This window comes from Muscardinus avellanarius (genome assembly GCF_963383645.1).
Source record: "Muscardinus avellanarius genome assembly, chromosome: 1".
NCBI classification, from domain to species: Eukaryota; Metazoa; Chordata; class Mammalia; order Rodentia; family Gliridae; genus Muscardinus; species Muscardinus avellanarius.
The window spans coordinates 109,388,397-109,414,849 of record NC_137786.1 but is presented as its reverse complement, the minus strand read 5'-3'; the positions used below and the strand labels follow the sequence as shown (position 1 = coordinate 109,414,849).

General features: G+C 49.1%; 3 protein-coding genes across 3 annotated transcripts; 1 reads left to right on the top strand and 2 right to left on the bottom strand.

The window, feature by feature from the left end:
• Positions 1-703: 703 nt before the first annotated feature.
• HIGD2A (HIG1 hypoxia inducible domain family member 2A) lies at positions 704-1,365 on the bottom strand (the record flags this gene model as incomplete). Its single annotated transcript, XM_080706114.1, has 2 exons — positions 1,197-1,365; positions 704-870 (listed from the first exon to the last, which is right to left on the bottom strand). The coding sequence occupies exons 1-2, from the start codon at positions 1,348-1,350 to the stop codon at positions 704-706; spliced, it is 321 nt and encodes a 106-aa protein (XP_080562240.1). The 5' UTR covers positions 1,351-1,365.
• Positions 1,366-1,626: 261 nt separating this feature from the next.
• Positions 1,627-6,621, top strand: NOP16 (NOP16 nucleolar protein; the record flags this gene model as incomplete). Its single annotated transcript, XM_080719740.1, has 5 exons — positions 1,627-1,733; positions 1,823-1,931; positions 3,120-3,189; positions 4,930-5,036; positions 6,478-6,621. The coding sequence occupies 5 exons, from the start codon at positions 1,627-1,629 to the stop codon at positions 6,619-6,621; spliced, it is 537 nt and encodes a 178-aa protein (XP_080575866.1).
• A 5,452-nt stretch (positions 6,622-12,073) lies between these two features.
• ARL10 (ARF like GTPase 10) lies at positions 12,074-21,110 on the bottom strand (the record flags this gene model as incomplete). The annotated part of the gene is made up of 4 exons (XM_080715150.1): positions 12,074-12,247; positions 16,485-16,660; positions 20,258-20,474; positions 20,928-21,110. 4 exons carry the CDS (start codon positions 21,108-21,110, stop codon positions 12,074-12,076), a joined length of 750 nt encoding a protein of 249 aa, XP_080571276.1.
• Between the last annotated feature and the right edge of the window lie 5,343 nt (positions 21,111-26,453).

Below are 26,453 nucleotides of genomic sequence, written 5' to 3'. Positions count from 1 at the left end.
GAGCTACACCCCCAGACCTATTGTTTATTCTTTATTTTGAAACAGGGTCTCATTAAGTTGCAAAGTTTTAAGTAGCTGACGCTGTCCGAGAACCGTGATCCTCCTGTCTCATCAACCTCCCAAATGCTAGGATTACAAGCGGCTCCCAGCCCTTTTTATTTGAAACTGAGTTACTAAGAGTCTCACTAAATTACTGAGGCTGGTCTCCAATCTGCAATCGTCCTGTCTCATTCTCTCATCTACTGGGATTACAGGTGTATACCACTGCTCTGGGCTGACTCTATTTTTAGCAAGTGCCCCAGGTGACATTTACCAAGAACGTCTGAGAATCACTAGACTACATTTATCTAAGGGACACACTCCAGCCTACAGGATGTTTCCTCCTAAAACCAATGACCAAAAACCATGTTCCTGACCACAGGGATGAGACTGAGAACGAATCCACCAATCTACAAGTGTATCACAATTTATTAAGTGGGGAGTGCAATACGTGCGGCACAAATAGAAGTATGCCAAACTGAAAATGAACCGAATCTGGGATTTCTGATAAGAACCTATCGCTTGCACGTAACCGGCCACTTCCTCTCTAAATGACACAGGGACCAGTCTGCGGAAAGGAAGAATTAAGTCTTTTGGCAGGGCTGGTGATTGCTCCTGGATTTTGGAATGGTCTCCACTGAGTTTTTACAGCCTGGTCCTAAGCTCAGGATCGAGACTTCATAGCGGACGCAGCTAGGCCCAACAAGATGGCTGCAACCGTGAAGCCCTGGGCGGCGATCCGGGTGCGCATCATGAGCTGGGAGCGCTGGCTTTGGCCCCGGTGGAAACAGTAGAGGCCGTAGGTGAGGGCGGCCGCGGTCCCCAGGCAGCCTGCGGAGTGGACAAAAGAGTAGGGCTCAGCAGGTCGGGCCTCGCTGGTCGCTTCGGGATTTAGGTCCCCCTGGTCCAGGGCCAAGACCTCAGGGTAGCAGCAGCAGGAGGTGGGGTTGGCCAAGGTGGCGTCCACCTCGCTCCAGAGCCAGCCCCGGCCCAGCGGCCTCAACCCGCACCATTCTCAATCCCGTGGGTCCGCCCCTCGCCCCGCCCACCCGCTGCATTTCCGGTCCGCTCTCCTTCCGAGGCCCCGGTCCTCCCCTATTTCACTCCCCTGCACATCAATGTTCTCTACGTCTACAGTTCCTACAGCACCCACTTACCTACGGGTACCATTGGGTTCTCACGGGTCTTGCGAATGAACTTTTCCTTGAAGCCTTCTGGGTTGCTGTAAACACTGGGGCTGAAGCCCTCAATGACTGGGGGCTGCGATGGCTTAAAAGGTGCCTCCGGAGTCACAGGGCCGGGAGTTGCCATATCTGAGGCTACCGGAGGAGAAACTCGGGACGTTGAGCTCCGCCTCCCGATGAGGCCACGAGGGGCGGGGAAAGAGCGCCGCTGAGCGTAGTACGCAGGCGTCTGGGCCCGTTGCTTTCTGGGAGTTGTAGTAATTGCCAAGAAAGTACTACGAACGAGACTACATTTCCCCAAAGCCAGCAAATCCCTGCGCGCATCCGCCGGAAGGGGTCTGTGAGCACGAGGTTCCGAGCGTGAGCGGTGCTGGGGTGAGCTGCTGTTTCCGTGGTGATCGCGATGCCCAAGGCTAAGGGCAAGACTCGGAGGCAGAAGTTTGGTTATAACGTTAACCGAAAGCGTCTGAACCGGAATGCTCGTCGGAAGGCTGCCCCGCGGATCGAGTGGTGAGGGGGCTGGGATTCGGGAGGCGGGGGCGTCTGCGAGGACCGCCAGTGAGATGACAGACCCGCGATCTCTCCTTCTTTACCTGTAGCTCCCACATCCGACATGCCTGGGACCACGCCAAGTCGGTGCGGCAGAACCTGGCGGAGATGGGGTTGGCAATGGACCCCAACAAGGCGGTTCCCCTCCGTAAGAGAAAGGTACTGACAACTCCCTGTCCCTTGCCTCCGTTCCTCCTTGTTCCCGCCCCTCTTACTTCCCGGGTTTGAGAACTTGATGCTGCCTCTTACACTTCTGGAATTTGCCACCTCCCCTAGTCAACCAGGTCAGCCTGCCCTGCCAGTGTTCAGTAGTCCCTTTACAGTCTCACTCACACTCCCTTCTATCTTTACTTATTGTTTCCTACACCTTTCCCCCAGTCATCCTTGGACTGAGGCTTCCCAGGGATTAGTTTTTCCAATATAATTCTTTTTTGGACCACTCCTTCGAGCTTCCAAAAATAACACCTCTCTTCACCTAGTGTTTCTGACATACTTTAATTTACAGCACTTGTAAATATATGTTGGCATATTTTATATGTATTTATTTGCTTATATGTTTATTGTCTGTGCTTCTTCCCCATAACATAATCTTCTTAGTGACTAATCTTATGTTTTGTTCTTTACTAAATCCTCAGGGTGCTTAGGATGTGCTTAGGTACTTGATAATTAACCTAAAGAATGAGCTTGCTGAATGAATTAACCCAATTACTTTTTAGGCAAATCTCTCTTTTTTTTCAAATTTCTCCCTCTCTATACCAGAGGGAAGTGTCACTACTGTTTCTTGAACAAATGTTAATACTATAGCTGAGTAGTGTCAGGTAGGCCCTTCCCGTAGTGAAGATATCTGACATCTTTCCCTAATTGTAAATCATACAGCACTTTCGTATGCATTGCTTGAGCTCAGTTATTGCACAACCGAGTGAGGAAGGCATGGGATATTTTATAGATAGGCGTGGAAAGAGGAACTGTTTGCTTTTCTTTTGTGGATTTTAGTTGTCAGGTCATTTGGTTCTTTTTTTTTGACGGGTCTGGAGATGGAACCCAGGGGCATTCGACCTCGGAGCTATACCGCCTGCCCTATTTTTTTATTCTTTATTTTGAAACAGGATCTCACTAAGTTGCAGAGGGCCTCACTAAGTAGCTGAGGCTGTCCACAAACTGTGATCCTCCTGTCTCAACCTCCTGAATGCTGGGATTATAAGCGTGCACCACCACGCCCGGCTGGGTAAAGACTTTTATGTATAATATAATTGTATTTTGGGATGGACAGGATCCTTTCTTGATCAAACTCTCCCTGATCAAAGGTCTTCCCTTGTCTGTGGGTCTAACAGGCTTTGTTCTCTGCAGGTAAAGGCTATGGAGGTGGACGTTGAGGAGAGGCCCAAGGAGCTTGTACGGAAGCCCTATGTACTAAACGGTGGGTGCTGGCCACATTCCCCTGGTTCATCATCAGAGGATGGAAGGCCCCTGGGATGCCCTCATTTTAAAGCTGGAGAGACTAAGGTTCAGAGAGGAGAAGCGAGCTGTGTCCTGGCTTAGACATTTTCAGTCTAGTTCTGACTAAACTTAGGTTTGTGAATTGAGGTCAGAAATGTTTAGGGAGAGCTGGGCGTGATGTTGCCTGCTTGTAATCTCAGCATTTGGGAGGCTGAGACAGGAGGAGCACAGGTTTGCGACCATCCTCAGTTACTTAGTGAGGCCCTCCACAACTTAGTGAGACTCTGTTTCCAAATAGAAAATGAAATAGAGCTGGGGGTGTATCTCTGAAGTAGAATGCCCCTGGGTTCAATCTGTAGTACTGCAAAAAAAAAAAAAAAAGAAAAGAAAAAGTTCAGGGAGGATTTAACTAGGTGCCTGAGAGAATAGGAAAGAAACAAAGTCTCAAGCATGTGTTTGACTTCTCATGAATTTATGAATGTACTCATTTATTTTGGGGGGATGCTGAACCCAGGGGTATTCTACCTCTGAGGTGTGTCCCCAGACATTTTTTTTTTTAACTTAATTACTTTATTTTTGTGGTACTGGGGATGGAACCCAGGGGCATTATACCTCTGAGCTACACCCCCAGCCCTATTTTTTATTCTTTATTTGGAAACAGGGTCTCACTGAGTTGCAAAGGGCCTCACTAAGTAACTGGGGCTGTCCGTGAACCTTGATCCTCCTGTCTCAGCCTCCCAAATGCTGGGATTACAAGTGTGCACCACCACACCTTGTCTTTATTTTTTATTTTGAAACAGGGTATCACTAGGTTGTTGGGAGTCTCACTACTTCCTGAGGCTGTCCTTTGGCTGTACTGATTTCTAGATTCTACCACCTTATTTAACCTTTCTAATGACAAGTCAATTTCTTGTATATTAAGGCTATGGAAGCTGGGTGTGGTGGTGCATACCTGTAATACTAGTATTTGGGAGGCTGCAGACAGGAGGACTGCAGGTTCAAGGATAGCCTCAGCAACATTGCGAGACTGAGCAACTTAGTGAGATCTTGTCTCAAAATAAAAAGCGCTGGGGGTATAGCTTGGAGGTAGAGTAACACAAAAAAAAATACATAAGTACATACAAACATATATATAAAAACAGGAGTAAACCCTGCAGGAAAGCAGGACCATTCTGGAATTCTTCAGCCAGCCATTCTTCCTCTTCACCAGAATTTTCCTGGTGTGTGTGAGGGATTGAACCTTGCTTGGCACATGCTGAGCACCTCCTGTACCACTGAATCAAAACCTCAGCACCAGTGGGGATTGTGAACAGCTCTGAAGGTAAAAGGATTTGGATGAGTAGGGTGTGCCGGTACACACCTGTAATCCCTGTACTTGACAGGCTGAGACAAGAGGCATTGTGGTCGCTTAGTGGGACCTTGTTTCATAATAAAATGTAAAGTAGGGTTGGGAATGTAGTTCAGTGGTAGAGTGACTTGGGTTCAGTCCCCATCACCACAAACAGCATCTGAAGCCTGGAGAGACATGATTGTCATACTGATAGTGTGACTCGGCCGCAGGGGACTGAGTCTGGGATCCTGGGGGCTGAAGAAGGTTCTGGCAGTGAATCTGGAAGTGGGTTGGTATAGCCGTTCTTGTGGTCTGGTTTTGGGTGAATGTTTAAACAGTTCAAATGGCACAGAAGACAAAGGCTCATTTAATCTCTCGGCTTCTCCCTAGAACTGGAGGCAGAAGCCAGCCTCCCAGAAAAGAAAGGAAATACCCTGTCTCGAGACCTCATTGACTATGTCCGCTACATGGTGGAGAACCATGGGGAGGACTATAAGGTGAGTGGCTCCGGGCTGGCAGGACACACTGCTTGGGCTGGTTGAGAAGCCACGCTGCGCTGGACACCTGCACAATGTTCTGCTTGCCTAGTGCTGTCCTGAAACTGAGTAGAAAGAAAGGATGGAGCTTCTAGAAACTGGATCCAGTAACAGGGCTATAATGGGAGCAAAATGCCAGTAGCAGAGAGAGAGCAGCCTGTGGTTCACAACCACTCACAGATATGTTTTGTTTGCGTGGTATTTCTAAAGAACTTGAACTAATTACTTTTTTTCTTTTCTGGTATTGGGGATTGAACCCAGCAGTTTTCTACCTCTGGCTACATCCTCAGCCCCATTTTGTTAATTTTGAAAAGGGGTCTCACTAAGCCACTAAGCTGCTGAGGCTGTCCTTGAACCTACAATTATTCTGTCTCAGCCTCACAAGTACTGGGATTAGACATGTGCTGTCACACCAGGCTTAGTTTTTTTTTTTTTTTTTTTTTTTTTTTTTTTTTTTTGCGGTACTAGGAATGGAACCCAGGGGTATTCTACCTCTGAGCTACACTCCCAGCTCTATTTTTTATTCTTTATTTTTGAAACAGGGTCAACTGAGTTGCAAAGGGCATAAGTAGTAGCTGAGGCTGGTCTTGAACCTGGATTCTCCTGTCTCAGCCTCCCAAATGCTGGAATTACAAGCATGTGCCACCATGCCCGGTCCTTATTTTTTTATTTTTATTTTTTGTTGTACTGGGGGTGGAACCCAGGGGCTTTCTACCTCTGGGCTATGCTCATATTTTATTTGGAAATAGGGTCTCACTTAGTTACTGAGAACCTCACGAAGTAGCTGAGGCTGGCTTCGAACCTGTGTGATCCTCCTGTTCTCAGCCTCCCAAGTATTGGGATTACAAGCGTGCACCACCATGCCTGGCTGCGCCCTTAGTTATTTTTTAAAAAATGTTTGGTACCGGAGATTGAACTCAGAAGCATTCTACCTTCGAGCTACACCCTCAGCCCTTTTAAAATTTTGAAACAGGGTCTGGCTAAGTTGCTGAGGCTGGCTTTCAACCTGTTAACCTCTTGTCTCATCCTCTCAGGTACTGGGATTGCATGTGTGCACCACCATACCTGGCTAGTTACCATTTTAATTACTGGAGGCTTCAAATAGAAGTCCCAAAAGTATTTTTTTTGTTCTTAGGTGGGACTGGCGGGCTGTGGATGGGGTATGAGCTCCTTGGGGGGCTGTAGTTCCTGCCTGACCCACTGGGCTCTTGGGTCGGCCTGGTCCCTACTGTATTTGCACCCATTTCCCTAGCCCCTCAGTGCAGAAGGGCTACTCACACCACCGCCTTTGAGGTGAGGAATCTGACCTCAAGGATAGGAAGTGGCTTGCTTAATTGAAGCAGAGCTAGGATTTGAACCTTTTTCTGTCTGTCCTCCTCAAGTGGTCCTTCTGTCTTCTCAGGCCATGGCCCGGGATGAGAAGAATTACTATCAAGATACCCCAAAACAGATTCGGAATAAGATCAACGTCTATAAACGTTTTTACCCAGTGGAGTGGCAAGCATTCCTCAGTTCTTTGCAGAAGAATAAGATGGAGGTTGAATGACTGTTTTATACCCGCCCCAAGTTGTGGCCTGCTCATGGAAGCCTGCTCATGGAAGCCGAAGCCAGGATTTAAGGCAAGGAAAGGCGATCCTCCTGTCTCTGCCTCCCAAGCGCGGGGATTACAAGCGTGCGCCACCACGCCCAGCCCACATCCCCATTTTTAATTTTTATTTTGAAACAGGGATCAAGTTATACCTACATGTTCCCTCTGGGAAAGCAACTGTCTCTTGGATGCCCCAATTTATATTTCAGGGGCTCACAGGAAAGCCAGAACTGGCTGTTTTTGGAGTATGTGCTATATTTGAATATATTCTGTATATAATAAAGCCAGATGTTTTACTTCTCTGATAATTTTGTGTTTACCATTCCCAGTAAATCCTGAGGCTTCTACTATAACCAACCCTACCACAGTGGAGGCTGTTCAGCCCGACAGCATGCACCACATGCTGTTGTAGGTACAGTCTCACCTCGGTTGTTTTCTACCTTGGTTTCTTGTGCCCTGGCTGCTTAGAGGAGGCTTTTGTCTCTTGTTAGGGTTAGTCCACTCCTGAGGCCAGCGATGACATCCCTGCCTGGGGTAAGGAGCCAGCTCCCGGTCTGCTCTCCAAGTCATTTCCCATCTGCTGCTTTGGATTGTCTGTGTTGCCCCTGGGCGCCCAAGCCTGCTTTCTGGGACTGCGGCAGGCTGCTGTGCCCCGCTCTGCTGTGTGCCATGCACTGGCTCTACGTAACGTGGTCACCGTTCAGGGCCTCGCGGGCTGGACTCACTGGCATAAGGAGCTGATGCCTAGTTCGCAACAGGATCACAGGCAGGGTGTAGGGGGCTTTTTCTTTTCTTTTCCTTTGGTATTAGAGATTGAACCCAGGGATATTCTACTTCTGAGCTATACTCCTAGCCTGATTTTATTTTTTATTTTGAAATGGAGTCTAAGTTACAAAGGGCCTCACTAAGTTACTAAGGCTGTCCTACGACCTGTGATCCTCATGCCTCAGCCTCCGAAGTACTGGGATTAGTAGCATGTACCAACACACTCCGCTCCCCCTCCTTTTTTGTGTGTGGTACTGGGACTTGAACCCAAGGGCATTCTACTGCTGAGCTACAACCACAGCCCCATTTTTATTCTTTTTTTTTTTTTTTTTTTTTTTGGTGGTACTGGGGTTCCTGGAAGCCCTTCTACCTCTGGGATACACTCCCAGACCTATTTTTACATTTTTATTTGGAAACAGGGTCTCCTAACCTGCGCGATCCTCCTGTCTCTGCCTCCCAAGCGCGGGGATTACAAGCGTGCGCCACCATGCCTGGCCCACATCCCCATTTTTAATTTTTATTTTGAAACGGTCTCACTAAGTTGCATAGTACTTCACTAAATTGTTGAGGCTTGCTGCAAACCTACAATTCCCAGCTTATTTTTTAAATAGGGTCTCTCTAAATTGCTGAGGCTGGCCTCAAACCTGCAATCTTCTGTCTCAGCCTCCAATTACTGGAATTACAGGCATATACCACTGTGCCCAGCTGAGTTTTGGTTTTTATTGTATACCTCAGACATCTGCTAACCCTCCAGTTTATGCAATTTGCCCTTGGTAGCCCTGTGCTTCTGAGTTTTAGGCACAGACCAAGACAGGAAGGCCCCATTACTGACAGATCCTTGACTGGAATCATCTTGTCCCTTGCTTGATGGGCCCATCTTCCAGAGGCATCAGATGAGAAAAAGTTGGAGATTAGTCCCCATTTCATAGCTACTAGAGAGGACTGTGCTCAAAATTATCTTCTCTGAGGCTGCCTGAGACAAGGGCAGTCTGCTCAGAATACATCAGGTCTGAAGTCCAGGCTAGCTGAATGAGGGTAGACACCAAAAACAAACTAGCAGCTGGTTTGAAACCCTGGCAATTTTAAACTAGCAGAACAACAAAAATGTTTTCTGAAGGCAAGTGGAAACACTTTTTGGAATTTGTTTCATTCAGGTTGACAGCAGTGATCTTCCCAGTTCACACAGCCAAACACAGCTGCATCAGCATCGGCTTAAAGTGTAGTTCTGTCACCAAGGGTTAACCAGAGGTAGCCTTTTATTTTTTAAGGATTGAACCCAGGGTTGCTATAACACTGAGCTAGATTCCCATCCCTTAGTTTTGAGACTCAATAAGTTAACCTATTTGACCTTGAACTTGGGTATAAACCTCAGCCTTCTGAATAGTTGGAATTATAGACATGTGACACCCACCACCACGCTTGGGCAGATATAGCTAATTGGAATAGCCTGGGTGATGATCCAGTTAGCCTTAAAAGCCCTCTTGCCTTGATCATCCAGATATCCAAACTGGGCAAGGATGGCCTCTGCTCAAAGCTATGGCCACAGGTCAGAGAATGGAAAACCAGAGGCCATGGTTTCATTTAAATAAAGTGCAAATGTCCTGATTTGGGTATAAAGCCAGGTGCAAGGCCTTGGGTTCAATCCCCAGCACTGCAAAAAACAAGGACAGCTGGGTGTGTTGACACAGGCCTGTAATCCCAGTACTTGGGTGGCAAAGAAAGGATCATAGGTTTGAGGCCAGTCTCAGTGGAGGCTTGCTTCGCTTCTGTTTGAAAAGTAGACACTGGTCTGGAGCCCTCAGATTCTGAGCCTTCCCTCTGGCTGTCAGAGCATGAGAGCTGCCCAGACATTTAATTTGGTGTTCCTAAGCTCAGCTGGGCTGGTGACTGTTGGGTTGGGACAGTGTGAAGATTAGGTGGGAGACCCCATTTTTGAGAAAAGCAGCTCTAAGTAACAGGACTAGTTCCCAAGAGCAGGAAGTACAGCTCCTGAGTCCAGAAAGCTGTTCAGGAGCAGCTGAGTGCCTGGCACAGTAGCATACTCCTTTAATACCAGCTCATCAGGAGGCTGAGGCAGGAGAATCACAAGTTTGAGGTCCCCCTGTGGAACATAAGACTGTCTTAAGAAATTTTTTAAAAAGCAGCACCTAAGTGGGGCGTGATGGCACATGCTTGTAATCCCAGCATTTGGGGGGCTGAGACAGGAGGATCGCAATTTGTAGACAGCCTCAGCTACTACATATTGAGGCCCTTTGCAACTCAGTGAGATCCTGTTTCAAAATAAATAAAAAATAGAGCTGAGGGTGTAGTTCAGAGGTTGAATGTGCCTGGGTTCCATTCCCAGTACCACACACAAAAAAAAAAAACAAAAACAAAAACAAAACAAAAAAAAACACAGCTATGTCAGGGTGCCACAAGACCAGCAGGTAGGTGTGGTTCTAACACCCGTTCCCAAGATGCTCAGTCTAGTGGCAGAAACCAAAGCAGAGAACTGACTGACAGGCCTTCTTCCTGGCAGGTGTGCCAGCAGCCTATGTAAGTGCACTAAAAAAAGGTCAAGGTGCCCTAGGGCCTAGAATGCTATATTCTGTACCAGGATGGGTGGTGGTAACACTTGGGTATCCAGTGTGCCACTGGCACTCGAGGTTTTAATAGTAGGCTTGATAAAAGCAGCCAGCTCAAATAGACATAGTAGAATTCTTTATTCTTCAAATTCATTCCCCCCCTATTGGGGATTTTAAAAATTGGACTACATGATATTCACTGGACAAAGGCAGATCCCTCTTCGCCATCAATGCTGGTTCCCAAGGTAACCTCCAAGCACTGGAGAGCGAGGTGTAGTTTACAAAGATGCAAGGTCTCTCACCTTCCAACGACAAGATGAAGATCCCAGCCAAGTTTCAAAGGCTACTCGAAACCCAAGCCACTCACGGAATATTTAATATAAGAGCAGAAAAGTCACTTCTTACTGTAGGAAGTGAGCTGGCATCTCAAGGACAGTGATTCCACAGGAGTCCAGTGGGCCCCCTCCCACGGATCACATTGACTTTTAGACTTCAGAGCCTCCCACCCACTGCTCCAGGTATCTCTTGCACTGGCCATAAAATGGTACTGAAGCATGCTGGTAGATGTGAAATGAAAAAAGGCACACAATCTAGTCTCAATTAGAAAGTAAACTGAATAGGATAGTGCCTAAAAAATACATACGTGGCTGTTAAATTATTCATTGGCCTCTGACAATCAAGAGAATCCTTTTGCCCAACAAGAAGTGTCAACACAGGGACAGTTCTTAAACTGATTGCTGCACACAGAATCATGGAAGGTGTACTGGCAAGAACCCCAGAAATTCAGTCCAGCTTTGCATCTGTTGGGGAGTAAGTAGTCTAGGAAGGCTGAGTTACATGCCCACGGCCACCACAGTAGCTGAACTCATTTTGTCCTTTGGTCACATGATGAAAAAAAGTTTTTTCACTTTTATCTGAATTTACATGATAGAAATTTCTTCTCCTGGTATCATTTGTTTCCTACTCCAAAGGAATTTATGTCCCTTTAACATACTGGGTCAAGTGGTGGAGTTTCAGTTCATGTAAATCAATGTGTCGTATAGTATCAAATACGATCTCAAAGGTGAGGGGGCCTGGCAGAGGCACAGGGCGCTACAGCTTTGCTTCTGTTGACATCTACAGGTTATCTCAATATCACTCATAATTCCAGCTATTTTCCTCAAAGTTCCAAATTTTCTATGACAATCACTGGGGTTTTGATTACAGCACCTAGAAACAGAACCTAGAACTGGCCTGTTCCTTTGATAAACACATAAATAAATAAATAAAATGCAGTTCTGAGGCCATCCTTCAGCTCCAGTTGACAGTCTTGTCCCCAGGGACTTGAGCTCCTTCCTTCCCCAGACTTATGTAAACATGGGCACTGGCACAGTTAGAACAAGATCAGCAGCTTGTCTCCAGGTGATGGGAAAACCCAGCCTTTCCCCTCTGTTTGGTGGGTGAAGCGCACTTATGCTGTAGACGAGGGAGGCAGCAGGCTGAGCCTTAAAAGCAGGGAGGTGTTTAGCGAGCTCGTTGCTGGAGTGTCCAGGTCCATCCTAGCACTTTATATCTCCACAGATACCACTTCCCTTTAAAATGATGGCTCTGAGGCCAGAGGCAGAGAGTGCACAAGGCCACAAGCCAGGTAGGCAGAACAGGGGCTGAAGGGTAATGCAGGACTGGGAAGAAGGGCTCGCTGTGTACCACCCAGAGCCTGCCCACATGAGAAGGGCAAGAGGTCACCAGGAGAGAAGTCCACATTGGGAGACCTGGAGGCTCCAGGAGTACCGGTGACACCTACACTGTTCTTCAATCCCTGGGACCTGCAGGAGGGGAGGGAGGACCAAGCCCACTAAGCGTGTCACTGTGCAGGTAAGAGAAGGGACTACCCTCCCAGAACTACCCTCCCACTCTGACTCACCCCCCTCCCTGCTTCAGCTTTATGGCCAGCCCACCAGGAGGCTTCTGCTCTTGAGAGGGCAAGGAGGGAAGGAGAGGGGTACTGCCACAAGGCTTCTGCTCCAGGCTAGGCTGTGATAGAGCAGGACGCAGGGAAGTTGTGGTTCCCCAGAGCTGAGGAGTAGGCAAGTGGCTCCAGCCTAGGAGAGAAGCTCCAAGAGCAGTTTCCAGATGTGCACAGTGCCAGGATTTCCAAAGCCAGGCCCTGCAGGGGCAACACTGGCTGCCAAAAGGAACACCTCCCGCTGGCTGTCGACGGCTTGCAGACCCAGCTCCTGCTGCAGTTCCACCATACTCATGGCCTCGTTCAGATCCTGGGATGAACACAGAAAACAGCTGGAACACAGCCGACAGTACTTCCAAACACACTACCACCCTAGCTGTCTGCTACACAGGGAACACCAGGGCCCAAGTTTTCAGGAGCCACTTCTGTGACCCCTTAGAAGAAACTTGGTGCCCTCTCTGTACCAACCTCTCTTCACTGTGCCTGGATCACAGCAACTGTGTTAAGAAACAGAACCCCTCATCTACTTAGTGAGGTTCTCCACAACTTAGTGAGACACTGTTTCAAAATAAAGAATAAAAAAATTGGGCTGGTGGTGTAGCTCAGAGGCAAAATACCCCCAGACCCTTCCCCTTCCTATGTCAAGCACCATGAAAGGTATTTGTGTATCGAGTTTTTATTTAATTCTCAATGCACACACTTAGTGGAGGAGAAAACTGGTTCAGGGATTGAAGTCTTTTAGCCCAAGTAACAGTGGTCTAAGTGGCAGAGCTAGGTTCCAAATTCAGGTTGAACTGATGACCAAGATTCTGACCCTTACAAATATCCTTGCTCAGTTCCTAAATTCAGTTGTGGAGTTCATACACGAGGGTCACTTCCAGACAACACTCCTGGAAACTAGCTGGAAGAAATAACCCACTCTATAGCTTAGCTAGTGATGATATATTTTAATTTCAGTCCTGGACCAAAACTAAAATAATTCTTTTGGAGCAATACATAAAATGCTAGGACTTTAGATGTTGTCCCTGTAGGTTCAAAGTGTTATAAAAGCCAAATGAGGTGGTGCATGTCTGAAATACTAGTACTTGGGAGGCTAAGACAGGAGGATTGAAGGTTTGCTGCCTGCCTCAGCAATTTAGAAAGGACCCCTGCAACTTGGTGACACCTCGTTTCAAAAAAATAAAAAAAATAGAGGCAGGCTTGGTGGTGCATGCTTGTAATCCCAGCATTTAGGAGGCTGACATAGGAGAATGGCTGTTCAAATCCTTAGAGCATACTTAGGCCCTTTGCAACTCAGTGAGACCCTGTTTCAAAATAAAGAATAAGCCGGGCGTGGTGGCGCACGATTGTAATCCCAGTGCTTGGGAGGCTGAGACAGGAGGAACACAGGTTCAAAGCCAGCCTCAGCTACTTAATGAGGCTCTCAGCAACGTAGTGAGACCCTGTTTCCAAATACAATATAAAATAGGTCTGGAAGTATAGCCTTGAGGTAGAAAAGCCCCTGGGTTCCGCCCCAATTACCAAAAAATTAAAGAAGAAAAGGAAGGAAGGAAGGAAGGAGGGGGGGAGGGAGGAAGGAAGAAAGAAAGAATAAAAAACTGGTCTGGTGGTATAACTCGGAGGTAGAATGCCCCTGGGTTCAATCACTGGTACCACCAAAAAATTAGTTTATAGCCAAGCTCACACCTGTAATCCCAATACTTAGTAGGCTGAGACAGGAGGATTGTAGGCTCTTAGCCAGCCTTAGCAATTTAGCAAGGCCCTCTGTACCTTAGTGAGACCCTTTTTCAAAAAAAAAAAAAAAAAAAAAAAAAAAAAAAAAAAGAGTTGAAGATGTAGTTCGGAGGTAAAATGGCTCTGGGTTCAATCCCTAATACAACCAAAAAAATAAAAAGTTTATAAATAGGATGATGAAGCCGGCCGTGGTAGTGCACGCTGATAATCTCAGTACTTGGGAGGCTGTGACAGGAAGATTGCAGGTTCACAGCCAGGCCCAGCCACTTAGTGAGGCCCTCTGCAACCTAGTGAGACCTTTTTTCTAAAATAAAGAAGCTGGGCATTGTGGCACATACTTATAATCCCAGCATTTGGGAAGCTGAGACAGTCGCAGGTCTGCAGCCAGCCTCAACTACTTAGTGAGGGCTTCACAAACTTAGTGAGACCCTGCTTCAAACTAAAAAATAGGCTGGGCATGGTGGCGCACACTTGTAATCCCCGCGCTTGGGAGGCTGAGACAGGATCCTGCAGGTTCGAAGCCAGCCACAGCTGGCTTAAGAGACCCTGTTTCCAAATAAAATATAAAATAGGTCTGAGAATGTAGCCCAGAGGTAGAAGGCCCCTGGGTTCCATCCCCAGTACCCAATACCACTAAATAAATAAATAAATAATAAAAAAAATAGGGCTCGCCGGGCGTGGTGGCGCACGCTTGTAATCCCCGCGCTTGGGAGGCTGAGACAGGAGGATCGCGCAGGTTCGAAGCCAGCCGCGCACGCTGGCTTAGGAGACCCTGTTTCCAAACAAAAATGTAAAAGTAGGTCTGGGAGTGTAGCCCGGAGGTAGAAGGGCTTCCAGGAACCCCAGTACCACCAAAAAAAAAAACACCAAAAAACAAAAAAACAAAAACGGCTCAGGGTGTAGCTCGGAGGTAGAATGACCCTGGATTATATCCCCAGTACCGCAAAATAAGTAGCACAGAGGTAAAATGCCCTGGATTTTGCAAAATGCCCAGTACTGTAAAATAAACAAATAATGACATCATTTGTTGTCCAAACCAAGATAGTTCTTTTTATTGGAGGGGGCATTCTACCACTGAGCTATACCCCAAGCCTCCTTTTTTTTTTTCTTTTGGTGCTACCGGGGATTGAACTCAGAGGCATTCTCTACTTGCAAGCTATACCCCACCCCCAACCCTATTTTATTTTGAAATAGGTTCTACCTAACTTGCTGAGGGTGTTGCTAAGTTGCCTAGGTTGGCCTTGAACCTACAATTCTCCTGTCTCAGCCTCCCATATACTGGTATTATAGGGTGCGCCACTACACTTGGTTCAACAGGACAGATAGAGATTGTCTGAGGTAGAGCATGACATATGTTCAACATTTTGTTGTTGTGGTGTTGGAGATGGAAACCAGAGCCTTGTGTATACTAGGCTAGTGCTGTGTCGCTGAGCCACAAACCCCATTACTGGCCAATCTATTAATCAGTAACTGTCAAGTGTCTCCTGATAGGCAAAGGGGAATATAAGGTCAAACACATGCAGCTTCTCTCCAAGCTAGGTTGGAAGCATGTCCCATGCCCACCACTCTTAGAAATACACACAGGTATAGGTCACAGGGGTATGGGAGGTCTCTGGACTGCAGCAGTCTCTCCTGGTTTTGAGGACAGCACCAAGGTCTGTGATGCCCTAAGGTGCCGGATCCAAGGCAGCCCCCTAGCACCCAGGAGAAGTATCAAGTAGTAGTTAAGAGGAGGAACTTTGAGGAAGATCTGGGTTCAAGTCTTGACTTGCCAAAGTTGTAACTTCAGGCCTTTAGGAAGGAGAGCAGGACCTATCATGAGGTCTTGTAGTACTGAGGTGGGGTCATAATTGTCAGGTGCTAAACTACTCTGCCTGAACCCCTGCAAGCATGCAATCAATGCTATTATTATGTACCCCGTTTATTTTTATTTTTTATTTTTGGCGGTACTGGGGATGGAACCCAGGGGCATTCTACCTCTGAGCTACAACCCCAGTCCTATGTTTTTTCTCTTTATTTTGAAACACAGTCTGAGTTGCAAAGGGCCTCACTAAGTAGTAGTTGAGGCTTTCCGCGAACTACGATCCTCCCGTCTCTGCCTCACAAATGCTGGGATTACAAGTGTGCACCACCATGCCCGGCCCCTGTTTACTTCTTGTCACTTTAGCTCTTTGGCCTAGAGCCAGAAGCACAACAGAGTGGAAAAGGTGCAGGTTTTGGATCAGACATACCAATTCCACTACTCTGTGTACAACCCTGGGGAGATTATAAACATCTCTGAGCTTCAGTTTCCATAACTGTAAAATGGGAACCATAAGATGGGCATGGTGGCCCCGGCCCTGTAATCTCAGCACTTGGGAGGCTCAAACACAAGGATCTCAGGTTTGAGGCCAACCTCAGCAACTTAGTGAGAAATTAGAAAAGAAAAAAAAAACAAACAAAAAACTGGGATGTATCCTGAAGACAGAATGCTCCTGGACTCAATCTCCAGTGCGCACGCATATGCGTATGCACACACGTGTGCACGCGCGCGTGCACGCACACACACACACGGAATGATACTTCACACCTTGTAGGTTTAAACAAAAAGCCCAATAAGAAACCACTCAACATATAGTAGGTACTTAGTAATTATTTCTCATGTCTCCAGGGAGGCAGAGACGGGGTGAGGGGGGGAAGCATAGGTACTAGTAGTAGTAGGGGGACAGTATCTCAGCCAAGCTCTCCAGGCGTGCTCTCTACACGACCCCCTGCCCTTCCCTGGCATTTATGAGCACAGTCCACTGGCTTCAGCCAGCCTGCACAGCCCTCACCTGCTTGTTGGCCACCACGACGACAGGCAGATCAGGGTCTTTGTCCAGCAGCTTGTGCAGCTCCTGCCGGGCCCAGGGCAGCCGCAGCCGATCAGCGGAGTCCACCATGAACACCAGCACATCCACCTCATTCACAAACTCCTTCCAGTAGAAACGTAGGTTCTGGCTGCCACCAACTGAGGAGAGACCCAGGCAGCTCAGAGGCCCTCTGGGGCCTGAATACCCCCGCCCAACCTTGCCCTACTTCCAGCTTCCCAAGGCTCTACAGGCTGGAGGCAAAGAAGGGACCACAGTGTGCAGAGCCCCACAGACCCAGGTCTGGCTCCAGCGGGGTCGGCCAAGTCCTCAGGGCAAGGAGCTACTTTTGAGAATCAGTTCCTTCTTCACTGAACTTAACTGAACAGGTTAAGTTAAAGGCACCATATACAACATACCCTTCTAAGACGTATATGGGTGCTCTGTAAATGTTACCCTTTAGCTCTCTCTCCTAGACTCCCTGCTTGTCATCAGTTCCTAGCTCCCTGCCAGCTCAGTGATGGCTGTGAAGAGAAGCCAGGAGTCTCCATCCCTAGAAAAGTCAGGACCTTAGCCCTGCCTGGGCCCAACCATTCTCCATTCTGTTTCTCCAATTCAGTCTTGTCATTCCATTCTCTTCCTTTGGAATGTCATACTTAATCCTACCATCACATGGTTGCCTACACAGTGTACCCACCCTGGGTTGCCTTCCTAATCCTCTCTGCCTCTTTGTTCAGTCCCCATTGGTCATCTCAATGTTTCTGACACTACTGGAATGTGTGTGTGTGTGTGTGTGTGTGTGTGTGTGTATGTGTGTGTGTTTTACTAGGGATTGAACCCAGGGACATTTTACCTCTTATCTACACCCCCAGCCCTTTTTATTTTTTGTTTTAAAATAGGGTCTTGCTAGACTCCTGAAAGTCTCACTGAGTGTCTGAGCCTGTCTTTGAATCTGCAATCCTCTTGTCTCAGCCTCCCAAGTACTGGGATTACAGGCATGTGCCACTGTACTGGGCTTGACACGTGTGGATCCTTAAGCTCTGGAAGTCTGAGGCGCCTAGCTCTAGATCCCCCAAAGCTTCAGCACAATGCCGGCCCTCATTAAGTATTTAATGAGTACTTACTAGGTGCTAAGCACTGATCTGGGCGCTAAGGATACAGAAGGGAACAAAGTATGCAGGAGCCCAGCTTTCACGGGGTTCTCTCCATAACCAAGTAATAACATAAACATCCCAGAAAGGAATCAAAACAAAACTCGGGGAGGAGGCTGGAAGCAGAGGCTGGCCTTGGATTGGGTGGTATGGAACTGTGAACTGAGCCTGGTATGATGAGAAGGAGCTAGCCATAGGAAGAGCAGAAAAACCATCATGGGCTGAGGGAAGAAGCTCGATATGCTTGAGAAATAAAGTCAGTTGTGGCCGAGGCACCATCTAGGGAAACAGGACAGCAGCACAGGTGAGGTTAGTGAGGGATGGGTGGCCAGGCCTGCTCAGGTTACAATGAGCCCCTTGAGGGATTTAAACAAGAGTGATGGGATCTGCCTTGTTCCTGAAAGACACCTCTGGCTGACACCGGGCACAGAAATGGAAACAGGAAGACCAGTGAGGAGGTTGTTGTAAGACTGATAAGAGAAATGACAGCAGCAACAGAGATCAAAGGTGGACAAATATAGTCTATCTGAGAATAGAGCTGACAGAACGGGAGGTATGGGAAGAGAGGAGTCATCAAAGTGTTGAATCCACTCATTCAGTCACCCATTATCCCCAAAGGGCCCATTCTCTGTTGGTACCTAGGATAGACACTGTCAGGGACCACTGAAGGGACTATTTTGGGAGAAATAAGCCTCAGACCTTGATTGGGAGATCTGGGTTTCAGTCCAGGCTGAGTGACCCCACTGGGCTTGGACTGTTACCTGTAAGACCCTCAAGTAACATCCTCAGGGATGGGTAAGAAGGGACTTAGCAATAGATAAGGCCTCAAGTGCAGAGCCCCCACTTGACCTGTGTCCTTGGCATATGAGAAGGAGCTGGAGAAAACTTGGTGTAAGGACCAGAATATCAGTGTTTTCAACAATCAGGGAGAAATGATATGGTCAGGCCAGGCCAGCAGGCAAGCACATGAGATCAGGGCAACTAAAAACACTTAGGCTAACAGGCCCTCAAAGTCTGACTCCAGCCGGGCATGGTGGCGCACGCTTGTAATCCTTGCGCTTGGGAGGCTGAGACAGGAGGATCACGCAGGTTCGAAGCCAGCCTCAGCACCTTAGTGAGACTCTGTTTCCAAATAAAGTCTAAAAAATAGGTCTGGGAGTATAGCCTGGAGGTAGAAAGCCCCTGGGTTCCACCCCCAGTACCACCAAAAAAAAAAAAAAAAAAAAAAAAAAAAAAAAAAAGTCTGATTCCACTAACTAGCACTTAATTAAACCCACTGGATCTTTATGGGCTGGAGGAAGTCTGCTTGTCCCTCCCCAGTGAGACCAAAGCCAGACGCAGGAGGCTAAGTATTGCTGGGCTCTCAATACTCTCTCTGCCATCTTTCCAAATCCTCCAAAGCCTAGGACTGAGGACAGAGGCTCTTCAAGACCCTCTTTGATCACTCACCAGACACGTTCTGCCAGATATCTACTGGAGACCCAATCATTGGGGCCAAAGATGGAAAAGACCAATTTGTGCTCCAGGTGCCCACAGCCTAGTCAGGGACACAGGCTGGCATGTGGCAAATATTGCAACAGAAGGGGAGCCCAGAAGAAGAGTCCTTAACCTGCCATGAGTCTGAGAAGGCTTCATGTTTAAAATAAAGTTGCCTATAATCCCAGTACTTGGGAGGCTAAGACAGGATAGACCAGCTTCAACAAGGTAGTGAGACTCTGAGTAACCTAGCAAGACCCTATTTCAAAACAATATTGTGGGGGGGCAGGCTAAGGTTGTAGCTCTGGGTTCAACCCTCAATACCCCCCCCCCCACAAAAAACACTGAAGGCCAGGCATGGTGGCACATGCTGGTAATCCTAGCATTTGGGAGGCTGAGACAGGAGGATCATGCTCCTGGACAACCTCAGCTACTTAAGTGAGGCCCTTTGCAACAGTGAGACCCTGTTTCAAAATAAAGAATAAAAAATAGGGCTGGGGGTATAGCTTGCAGGTTGAATGACTCTGGGTTCCATCCCTAGTACCAAAAAGAAAAAAGTAACACTTTAAGAAGGGCTCTCCTGGCTGAGGAAATAGAGCATGCTAAAAATAGAAAATACAAGTGTGGCACTGAACAGCCAGGGCCTAGTGACAGAGATTTCCCATTAGAACACTGGAAAGTTGGGTGACTTTGGAGAAATGATTTAACTTGTTTGGCCTCAATTTCTTCATGTGTATGAGGATAATAACTGATTCTACTTATATGGAACTGTTGAGAGGATTTTCTGGTATCTTAATACTTGCACTGTAATTATGCATCATAGTGTTGGGAGGATTTTATTGAGTAATACCTGTCAAATGCTTGGCTTATAACCTGTAGCTGTTAGTTTCTCCGTATCAGGCAGGTGAGTTTCAGTAATGGAGATGCCTCATCACTGAGGTGCCCTAAATATCGGGATATGGAGCCTGAGCTGTATCTTGTGCCCTGGGAGGAGTGGGAAGGATTTAACACAGGGTAGTGTCCGGCTTAGATATGTATTTTGGGCTCCCCCACCCTCCAAAGGATCCAGGCCTGGGTCCAGCAGCGACGAAGTGAGATGGAATAGGGGCTGGAGGGAAGGTGTCTGCTCACTCTCTAGCAGGTCCACTTCGAAGTCCTTGGTGGGCAGCCGCACAGAGTTAAAGCCCCAGGTGGGGATGTGGCCTTCCAGCGGTGGCTTCCCGGACAGCACGCGCAGGAACGTGCTCTTCCCAGAGCCATCCAGCCCCAGCACCAGCACCTCTCGCTGCTCCAGCTCCTCCAGCGCCGGCTCCGCCGCCGCCGCCACCGCCTCCTCTTCGTCCTCGGGCTGCGGGACAAAGGTCAGGCGGCGGCCGGCCACCTCCCGGGTGCCCCTTCCCGAGGGAGAACCAAAAGCACCATCCCCGGCCTCCACCCCCCCCACCCCGGGGACGGGCACGTGTGGTCTGGAAGAGTGGCACGAGCGCGGTCGCACAAGTCCTGACCCGAGTGGAATCACAGCGTCCACAAACCCTAACCCTGGTCCCCAGCGCAGCCGGGCCGGAGCGCGGGGTGGGGGTGGGGAGGGGGCGGCGGCTCCTCCCGGCATGCCCCGGGCCGCCCCGCGCACTGCGCAGGCGCCGCGGCTCGGGCCTGGCCCGGCCGCGCCCTCCCGGCGGCGGCGGCGGCGGCGCTGCGGGCCTCGAGCTCGCTCCCGGCCGCGTTGCGGGGACCCCAGGGCTGCCGGCCGCGTGCCCACCCCCGACCCGCGGGCGCCCCCGCGCCCCCGGCCCGCACTCACGTCCCACTCGTCCCACTGCGGGAGCCGCGCGGGCTCCGCGCCCCAGCGCGCCTCGCCGCGGCCCCAGCGCCGCTCGCGCCCGCGGCCGCAGTAGGCTTTCCAGAGGACGAAGAGCACCGAGCCCAGCACGGCGGCCGCGCCGCCCACGGCCAGCACCAGGGGGCCCAGCGGGCGCGGCGCCATCGGGCCGGCGCGGGAGGCTGCGGCAGAGCCCGCCCGCCCGCCGAAGATGGCCCCGCTGCGCCTGCCGCGGCCGCGCCCACCCACCCAACTCCAGCCCCGCACTACAAGCCCCACAATGCACCGCCGCGGCGGCGCCCGGGGCTGGGGGCGCGGCCCCGGCCGTCCTCCTGCGAGGGGTGGGGGCGCGGGGGGGGGGGGTTGCTAGCGCCTACCGAGCGCTGGCCGGGCGCCCAGGGCTTAGCTCGCGGCGTTTTGTGGCTTTCACACCTTACAATACCTTGCGCAAGGGAAAACAGACCCCGGAGTTGGAAGTAACCTGCCCGAGGTCGCACCGTCGTACACTGGTACCTGCCTTCAAATCCAAGCGGTCCGACTCCAGAGCACCCCTCAAGACTGGAAAATGAAGCGAGATGCTTGGGATCGCATCACTGTGGGGTGGCAAAGAGCAAGGAACCCCAGTCCTGACTCCCCCGCCCTCATTTGGCTTCTTTCGGGAGCCCAGGGGATTCTGCCGTCTTAAGATGCTGGGCATGTTGAAGCAGACAAGGCCAGGAGTCAGAATGCTTAGACTGACTACCTTGTCCTTGGTCCCCCCAGAGACGGCCAAGGCGCGAGGAGAAAGGGGCTCTGGGTACAGCCTCTTGGCTCTCCAGAAGGGACACCATGGAGGTTTGGGAGGTAACCCCTGAGGAGATAGCCACACCTCTTACTGCCCAGCAGGGCCTGCCTCTTCCCCAGCTGGTGCCCTAACTCCACCTTCTACTTGGCTCCCGGCCACACACAGACACGTGTACACATACACATCTCTCTCTTTTCTTCTCTCTCTCCCTCTCTCTTCCTCATACTGAGAATTGAACCCATGGACACTCTACTTCCAAGCTACACTACACCCCCAGCCCTAATTTCATTTTTTTTTTTTTAATTTTGTTTTTGTGGTAGTGGGGACTGAACCCAGGGACATTCTAGCTTTGACCTATACCCTCAACCATTTTTTTTTTTTTTTTTTTTTTTTTTTGGTGGTACTTGGGGTGGACCTAGAGGCTTTCTACCTCTGGGCTATACTCCCAGACCTTTTTTTTAATATTTTATTTGGGACAGGGTCTCACTAGGTTGCTGAGAGCCTCACTAAGTAACTAAGGCTGGCTTTGAACCCGTGCGGATCCTCCTGTCTCAGCTTCCTAAGTGCGGGGATTACAAGCGTGCGCCACCAAGCCCGGCTTACCCTCAACCCTATTTTAATTTTATTTTGAAACAGGGTCTCGCTTGATTGCTGAGGCTGTCCTGGAGTCTGTGATCCTCCTGTTTCAGCCTCCCAAGTATTAGGATTATAGGCACGTGCCACCACGCCCAGCTTTATTTTTTATTTTTAAACAGGCTCTCACTAAATTGCTGAGGCTAGCCTTGAACTAGCCAGGAGGAGCAGGTTGTGTTCCTCCTGTCTCAGCCTCCCAAGTACTGGGATTACAGGTATAGTGCTACCGTGCTGAGCTTGGCTCCCCTTTATTTATTCATTTATTGTTGTTAGTTATTATTATTATTATTAGTAGTAGTAGTACTACTACTAGTAGTACTGGGGGTGGAACACAGGGGCATTCTACCTCCGAGCTATACCCCCAGCCCTATTTTTTATTCTTTATTTTGAAACAGGGGCCTCACTAAGTAGCTGAGGCTGTCTGTGAACTGCAATCCTCCTGTCTCAGCCTCCCAAATGCTGGGATTACAAGTGCAAGCCCCCATGCCTAGCTTTGTTTGTTTGTTTATTTATTTTGGGGTACTGGAGATGGAACCCAGAGGCATTCGCTCTCTGAGTGACACCCCTAGCCCTGTTTTTTTATGTTTTATTTTGAAACAGGGTCTCACTGAGTTGCAAAGAGCCTCAGTAAGTAGTTGAGGCTGTCCGTCGATCCTCCCAACTCAGCCTCCAGAACGCTGGGATTACAATCGTGCTCCACCACACTTGGCTTTCTATTTTATTTTTTATTTGGAAACAGGGTTTTCCTAAGTTGTTGAGGGCCTTTCTAAATCGCTGATGCTGACCTTGAAACTGTGACCCTCTGGTCTGGGTCTCCCAAATCCTGGGATTACAGGTGAGCACCACCACACCTGGCTAGAAGTTGGCTTAATAGATAAAAAAAAAATGTTGAAGAAAACAAACAAAACAAAAAGTAGAAAAACAACCAATTAGAATACTTCACGTGATCTTTTTGTGTAAACATTAAGATAAGGACATGCAGGGTGTGGTAGCAGGTACTTGTAATCCCAACACTTGGGATCCTGAGACAGAAAGGTCTAAGGTTCAAGGATAACTTCAGAATTTAGTGAGACGCTCACTGGGCGTGGTGGCGCACGCTTGTAATCCCAGCATTTGGGAGGCTGAGACCAGAGGATCATGGTTCGCTGGCAGCCTCAGCTACTTAGTGAGGCCCTCTGCAACTCAGTGAGACCCGGTTTCAAAATAAAGAATAAAAAAATAGGGCAGGGGTGTAGCTCGGAGGTCGAATGCCCCTGGGTTCCATACCCAGACCCGCAAAAAAAAAAAAAAAAAAAAAAAAAGAATGTAGTGAGACGCTCATTACCTAGGGAGTTCCTGTTTAAATAGGGCTGGGGGTGTAGGTTGGAGGTAGAAGGCCACTAGGTTCAATTGCCAATGCTGTATTTCTGGTATTAGAGATTGAACCTAGGGGCATTCTGCCTCTGATCTACACCCCCAGCACTACTTATTTATTTTTTGTATGTGTGGCACTAGGGATTGAACCCTGGGGCATTCTACCTCTGAGCTATACCCCCAGCCCTATTATTATTTTTTATTTTGAAACAGGGTCTCACTAAATTTTGGAGGGCCTAAGTTGCTGAGGCTGTCTGAGGCTGACTTTTTGTTGTTGTTTTTGTGTGTTTGGTGATGGAACCCGGGGGCATTCAACCTCCAAGCTACACCCCCTGCCCTATTTTTTATTCTTATTTTGAAGCAGGGTCTCACTAAGTTGCTCACTAAATAGCTGAGGCTGTCGGAGAACTGGATCCTCCAGTCTCCACCTCCCAACTGCTAGGATTACAAGTGTGCACCACCACACCTGGCTATGAGGCTCACTTCTAACCTGCAATCCTCCCATCTCAGCCTCTCAAGTACTAGGATTACAGGCATTTGTCACCATGCCCAGCCACAGCTCCTCCTCCTCCTCCTCCTCCTCCTCCTCCTCCTCCTCCTCCTCCTCTTCCTCCTCTTCCTCCTCCTCCTCCTCTTCTTCCTCCTCCTCCTACTTCTCCTCTCCCCTGTGGTAATGGGAATTGAACCTAGAGGTATTCTACTTCGTAGTTACACTCCAAGCCCTATTTTATTTTTCATTTGGAAACAGGGTCTAGGTTGATGAAAGTCTCACGAAAATGCTGAAGCTGGCTTTGAACCCTCAATTCCCCTGTCTAAGCCTGCCAAGTATTGGGATTACAGGCATGTGTCACCATGCCCAGTTGTAAATGAAGTAATTTTGATGTGATTTGTATAAGAGACAAAATACTGCTTTTTCCTCTTGTGACTCTGAGATGTAATATGTACCAATTCCTTGTGGTGGTGAATGGCAAAGTGTCAGCTTTGCTTCTACAGAGGTTGAAAAATGTGTAATATTTAAAAAGTTCTAGTTGAGCCAGGCATGGTGGTGCAGGCTTGTAATCCCAGTGCTTGGGAGGCTGATCGCACAGGTTCTAGCCAGCCTCAGCTACTTACTGAGGCTTTCAGCAACTTGGAAACAGGGGTTTCCAAATAAAATATAAAATAGGTCTGGGAGTATAGCCTGGAGGTAGAAAAGTCCTGTGTTCCACCCCCAGTACCCCCCCACCCCACCCCACAGTTCACAGTTCTACTTGGGCACAGCGGTGCACACCTGTAATCCCAGTAGTTGGGAGGATAAGACAGGATGATTATAGGCTAGAGGCCAGCCTCAGCAATTTAGCGAGACTATTTACAATTTAGACTCTGATTCAAAATAAAAAAAAAAAAAAAGTCTCATGATCAGGCACGGGAGTTGAGGAAATGATGGTGAAGGGTGGCTTTTCCTTTCAGAGGTAGAGATTCCATGTTCTGACTTTGGCTTTTATTTTGTAGCTGCCGCCTAAAGGCTTGGGGCCTCGGGGTTGTGGACTACAACTCCCAGCAGGCTCCGCGCGCCCGGACCAAGATCTCGCGAGAGCCCGCGGTCTGGGCAAGCTTTATCACTGTGGCCTTCGGCCAGCGGGACTCAGACGCTCCGCCGTCGGGGTCCTGCTGTGTAGAGAGGATTCAAGATGGCCTGGGTCTGGACTGCGCCACAGCCTCTCGGAAGACGCGGGTCCTCGGAGCCTCTCTAGTGTTGGGGTTGTGGCCGCAGGCAGCTAGGCGGCAGCGGGGAACTGGTGAGCGGAGAGGGGCCTTGGGTGCTCCCTGGGCCGAGCCTCTGGCGCCGGGAGGGGCGCCTTTCCGGCCTCCGAGCTTCTCCATTTACTGCGCTCAGAGATGGCTGGCCTCCCCTGGTCTCGCTCCCGGCCAGCCTCAGGCTAGTCAAGGCCCTTTAGTCGGATCTAGCTCGGGCTTTGCTGCGCGCCGCCCTGACATCCTCACTCTCACGGCCCTGTCTGTGCCACTGTCGGGCTTGTGCCTTGCCCTAGCCCTAATCTCTTTGGTCTTAATCTTCGAGGGTGGGAGAGGGTACCTGAGTCTGATCAGGACTTTCAAATCCTGGTGGCATCTGGGTGTGGCGGCGCCCGCCTCTAATCCTAGTACTTGGGAGACTGAGATCGGAGGATTGCGCGTTCGAGGACAGCTTCAGCAAGTAGTGACTCTCAGCAATCTACCAAGACCCTTTTTCTAAAAAAAAAAAAAAAAAAAAAGCTGGGCGTGTTGGCACACGCGAGGCTGAGACAGGAGGAACGTGGTTCGCGGACAGCGGACAGCCTCAGCTACTACTCAGCCTCAATGAGGCCCTTTGGAACTCAGACCCTGTTTCAAAATAAAGAATAAAAAATAGGGCTGGAGGTGGCGCTCAGAGGTAGAATGCCCCCCCCCCCCTGGGTTCCATTCTCAGTATCGAAAAAAACAAAAACAAAAACCAACCAAACAAAAAAACAAACAAAAAAACTTGGGATGTAGCTCAGAGCTCAAATGTCCCAGGTTCAATTCCCAGAACCACAAACAAATCCTAGTGGCTATGTCTAGTCTCTCAAAAAGGTGAGGCCTGAGGGTGCCAGGGAGTGGGAAAGGAGTATTTCTGGGTGGGGAATGCTCCTGAGACCTGGAGGATGGTTAACTTTGTTATTTTTGTAATGCTCTTTAGTGACGAACTAATTAGTTTGCTCTCTGAACTCAGGTTAAAGGGG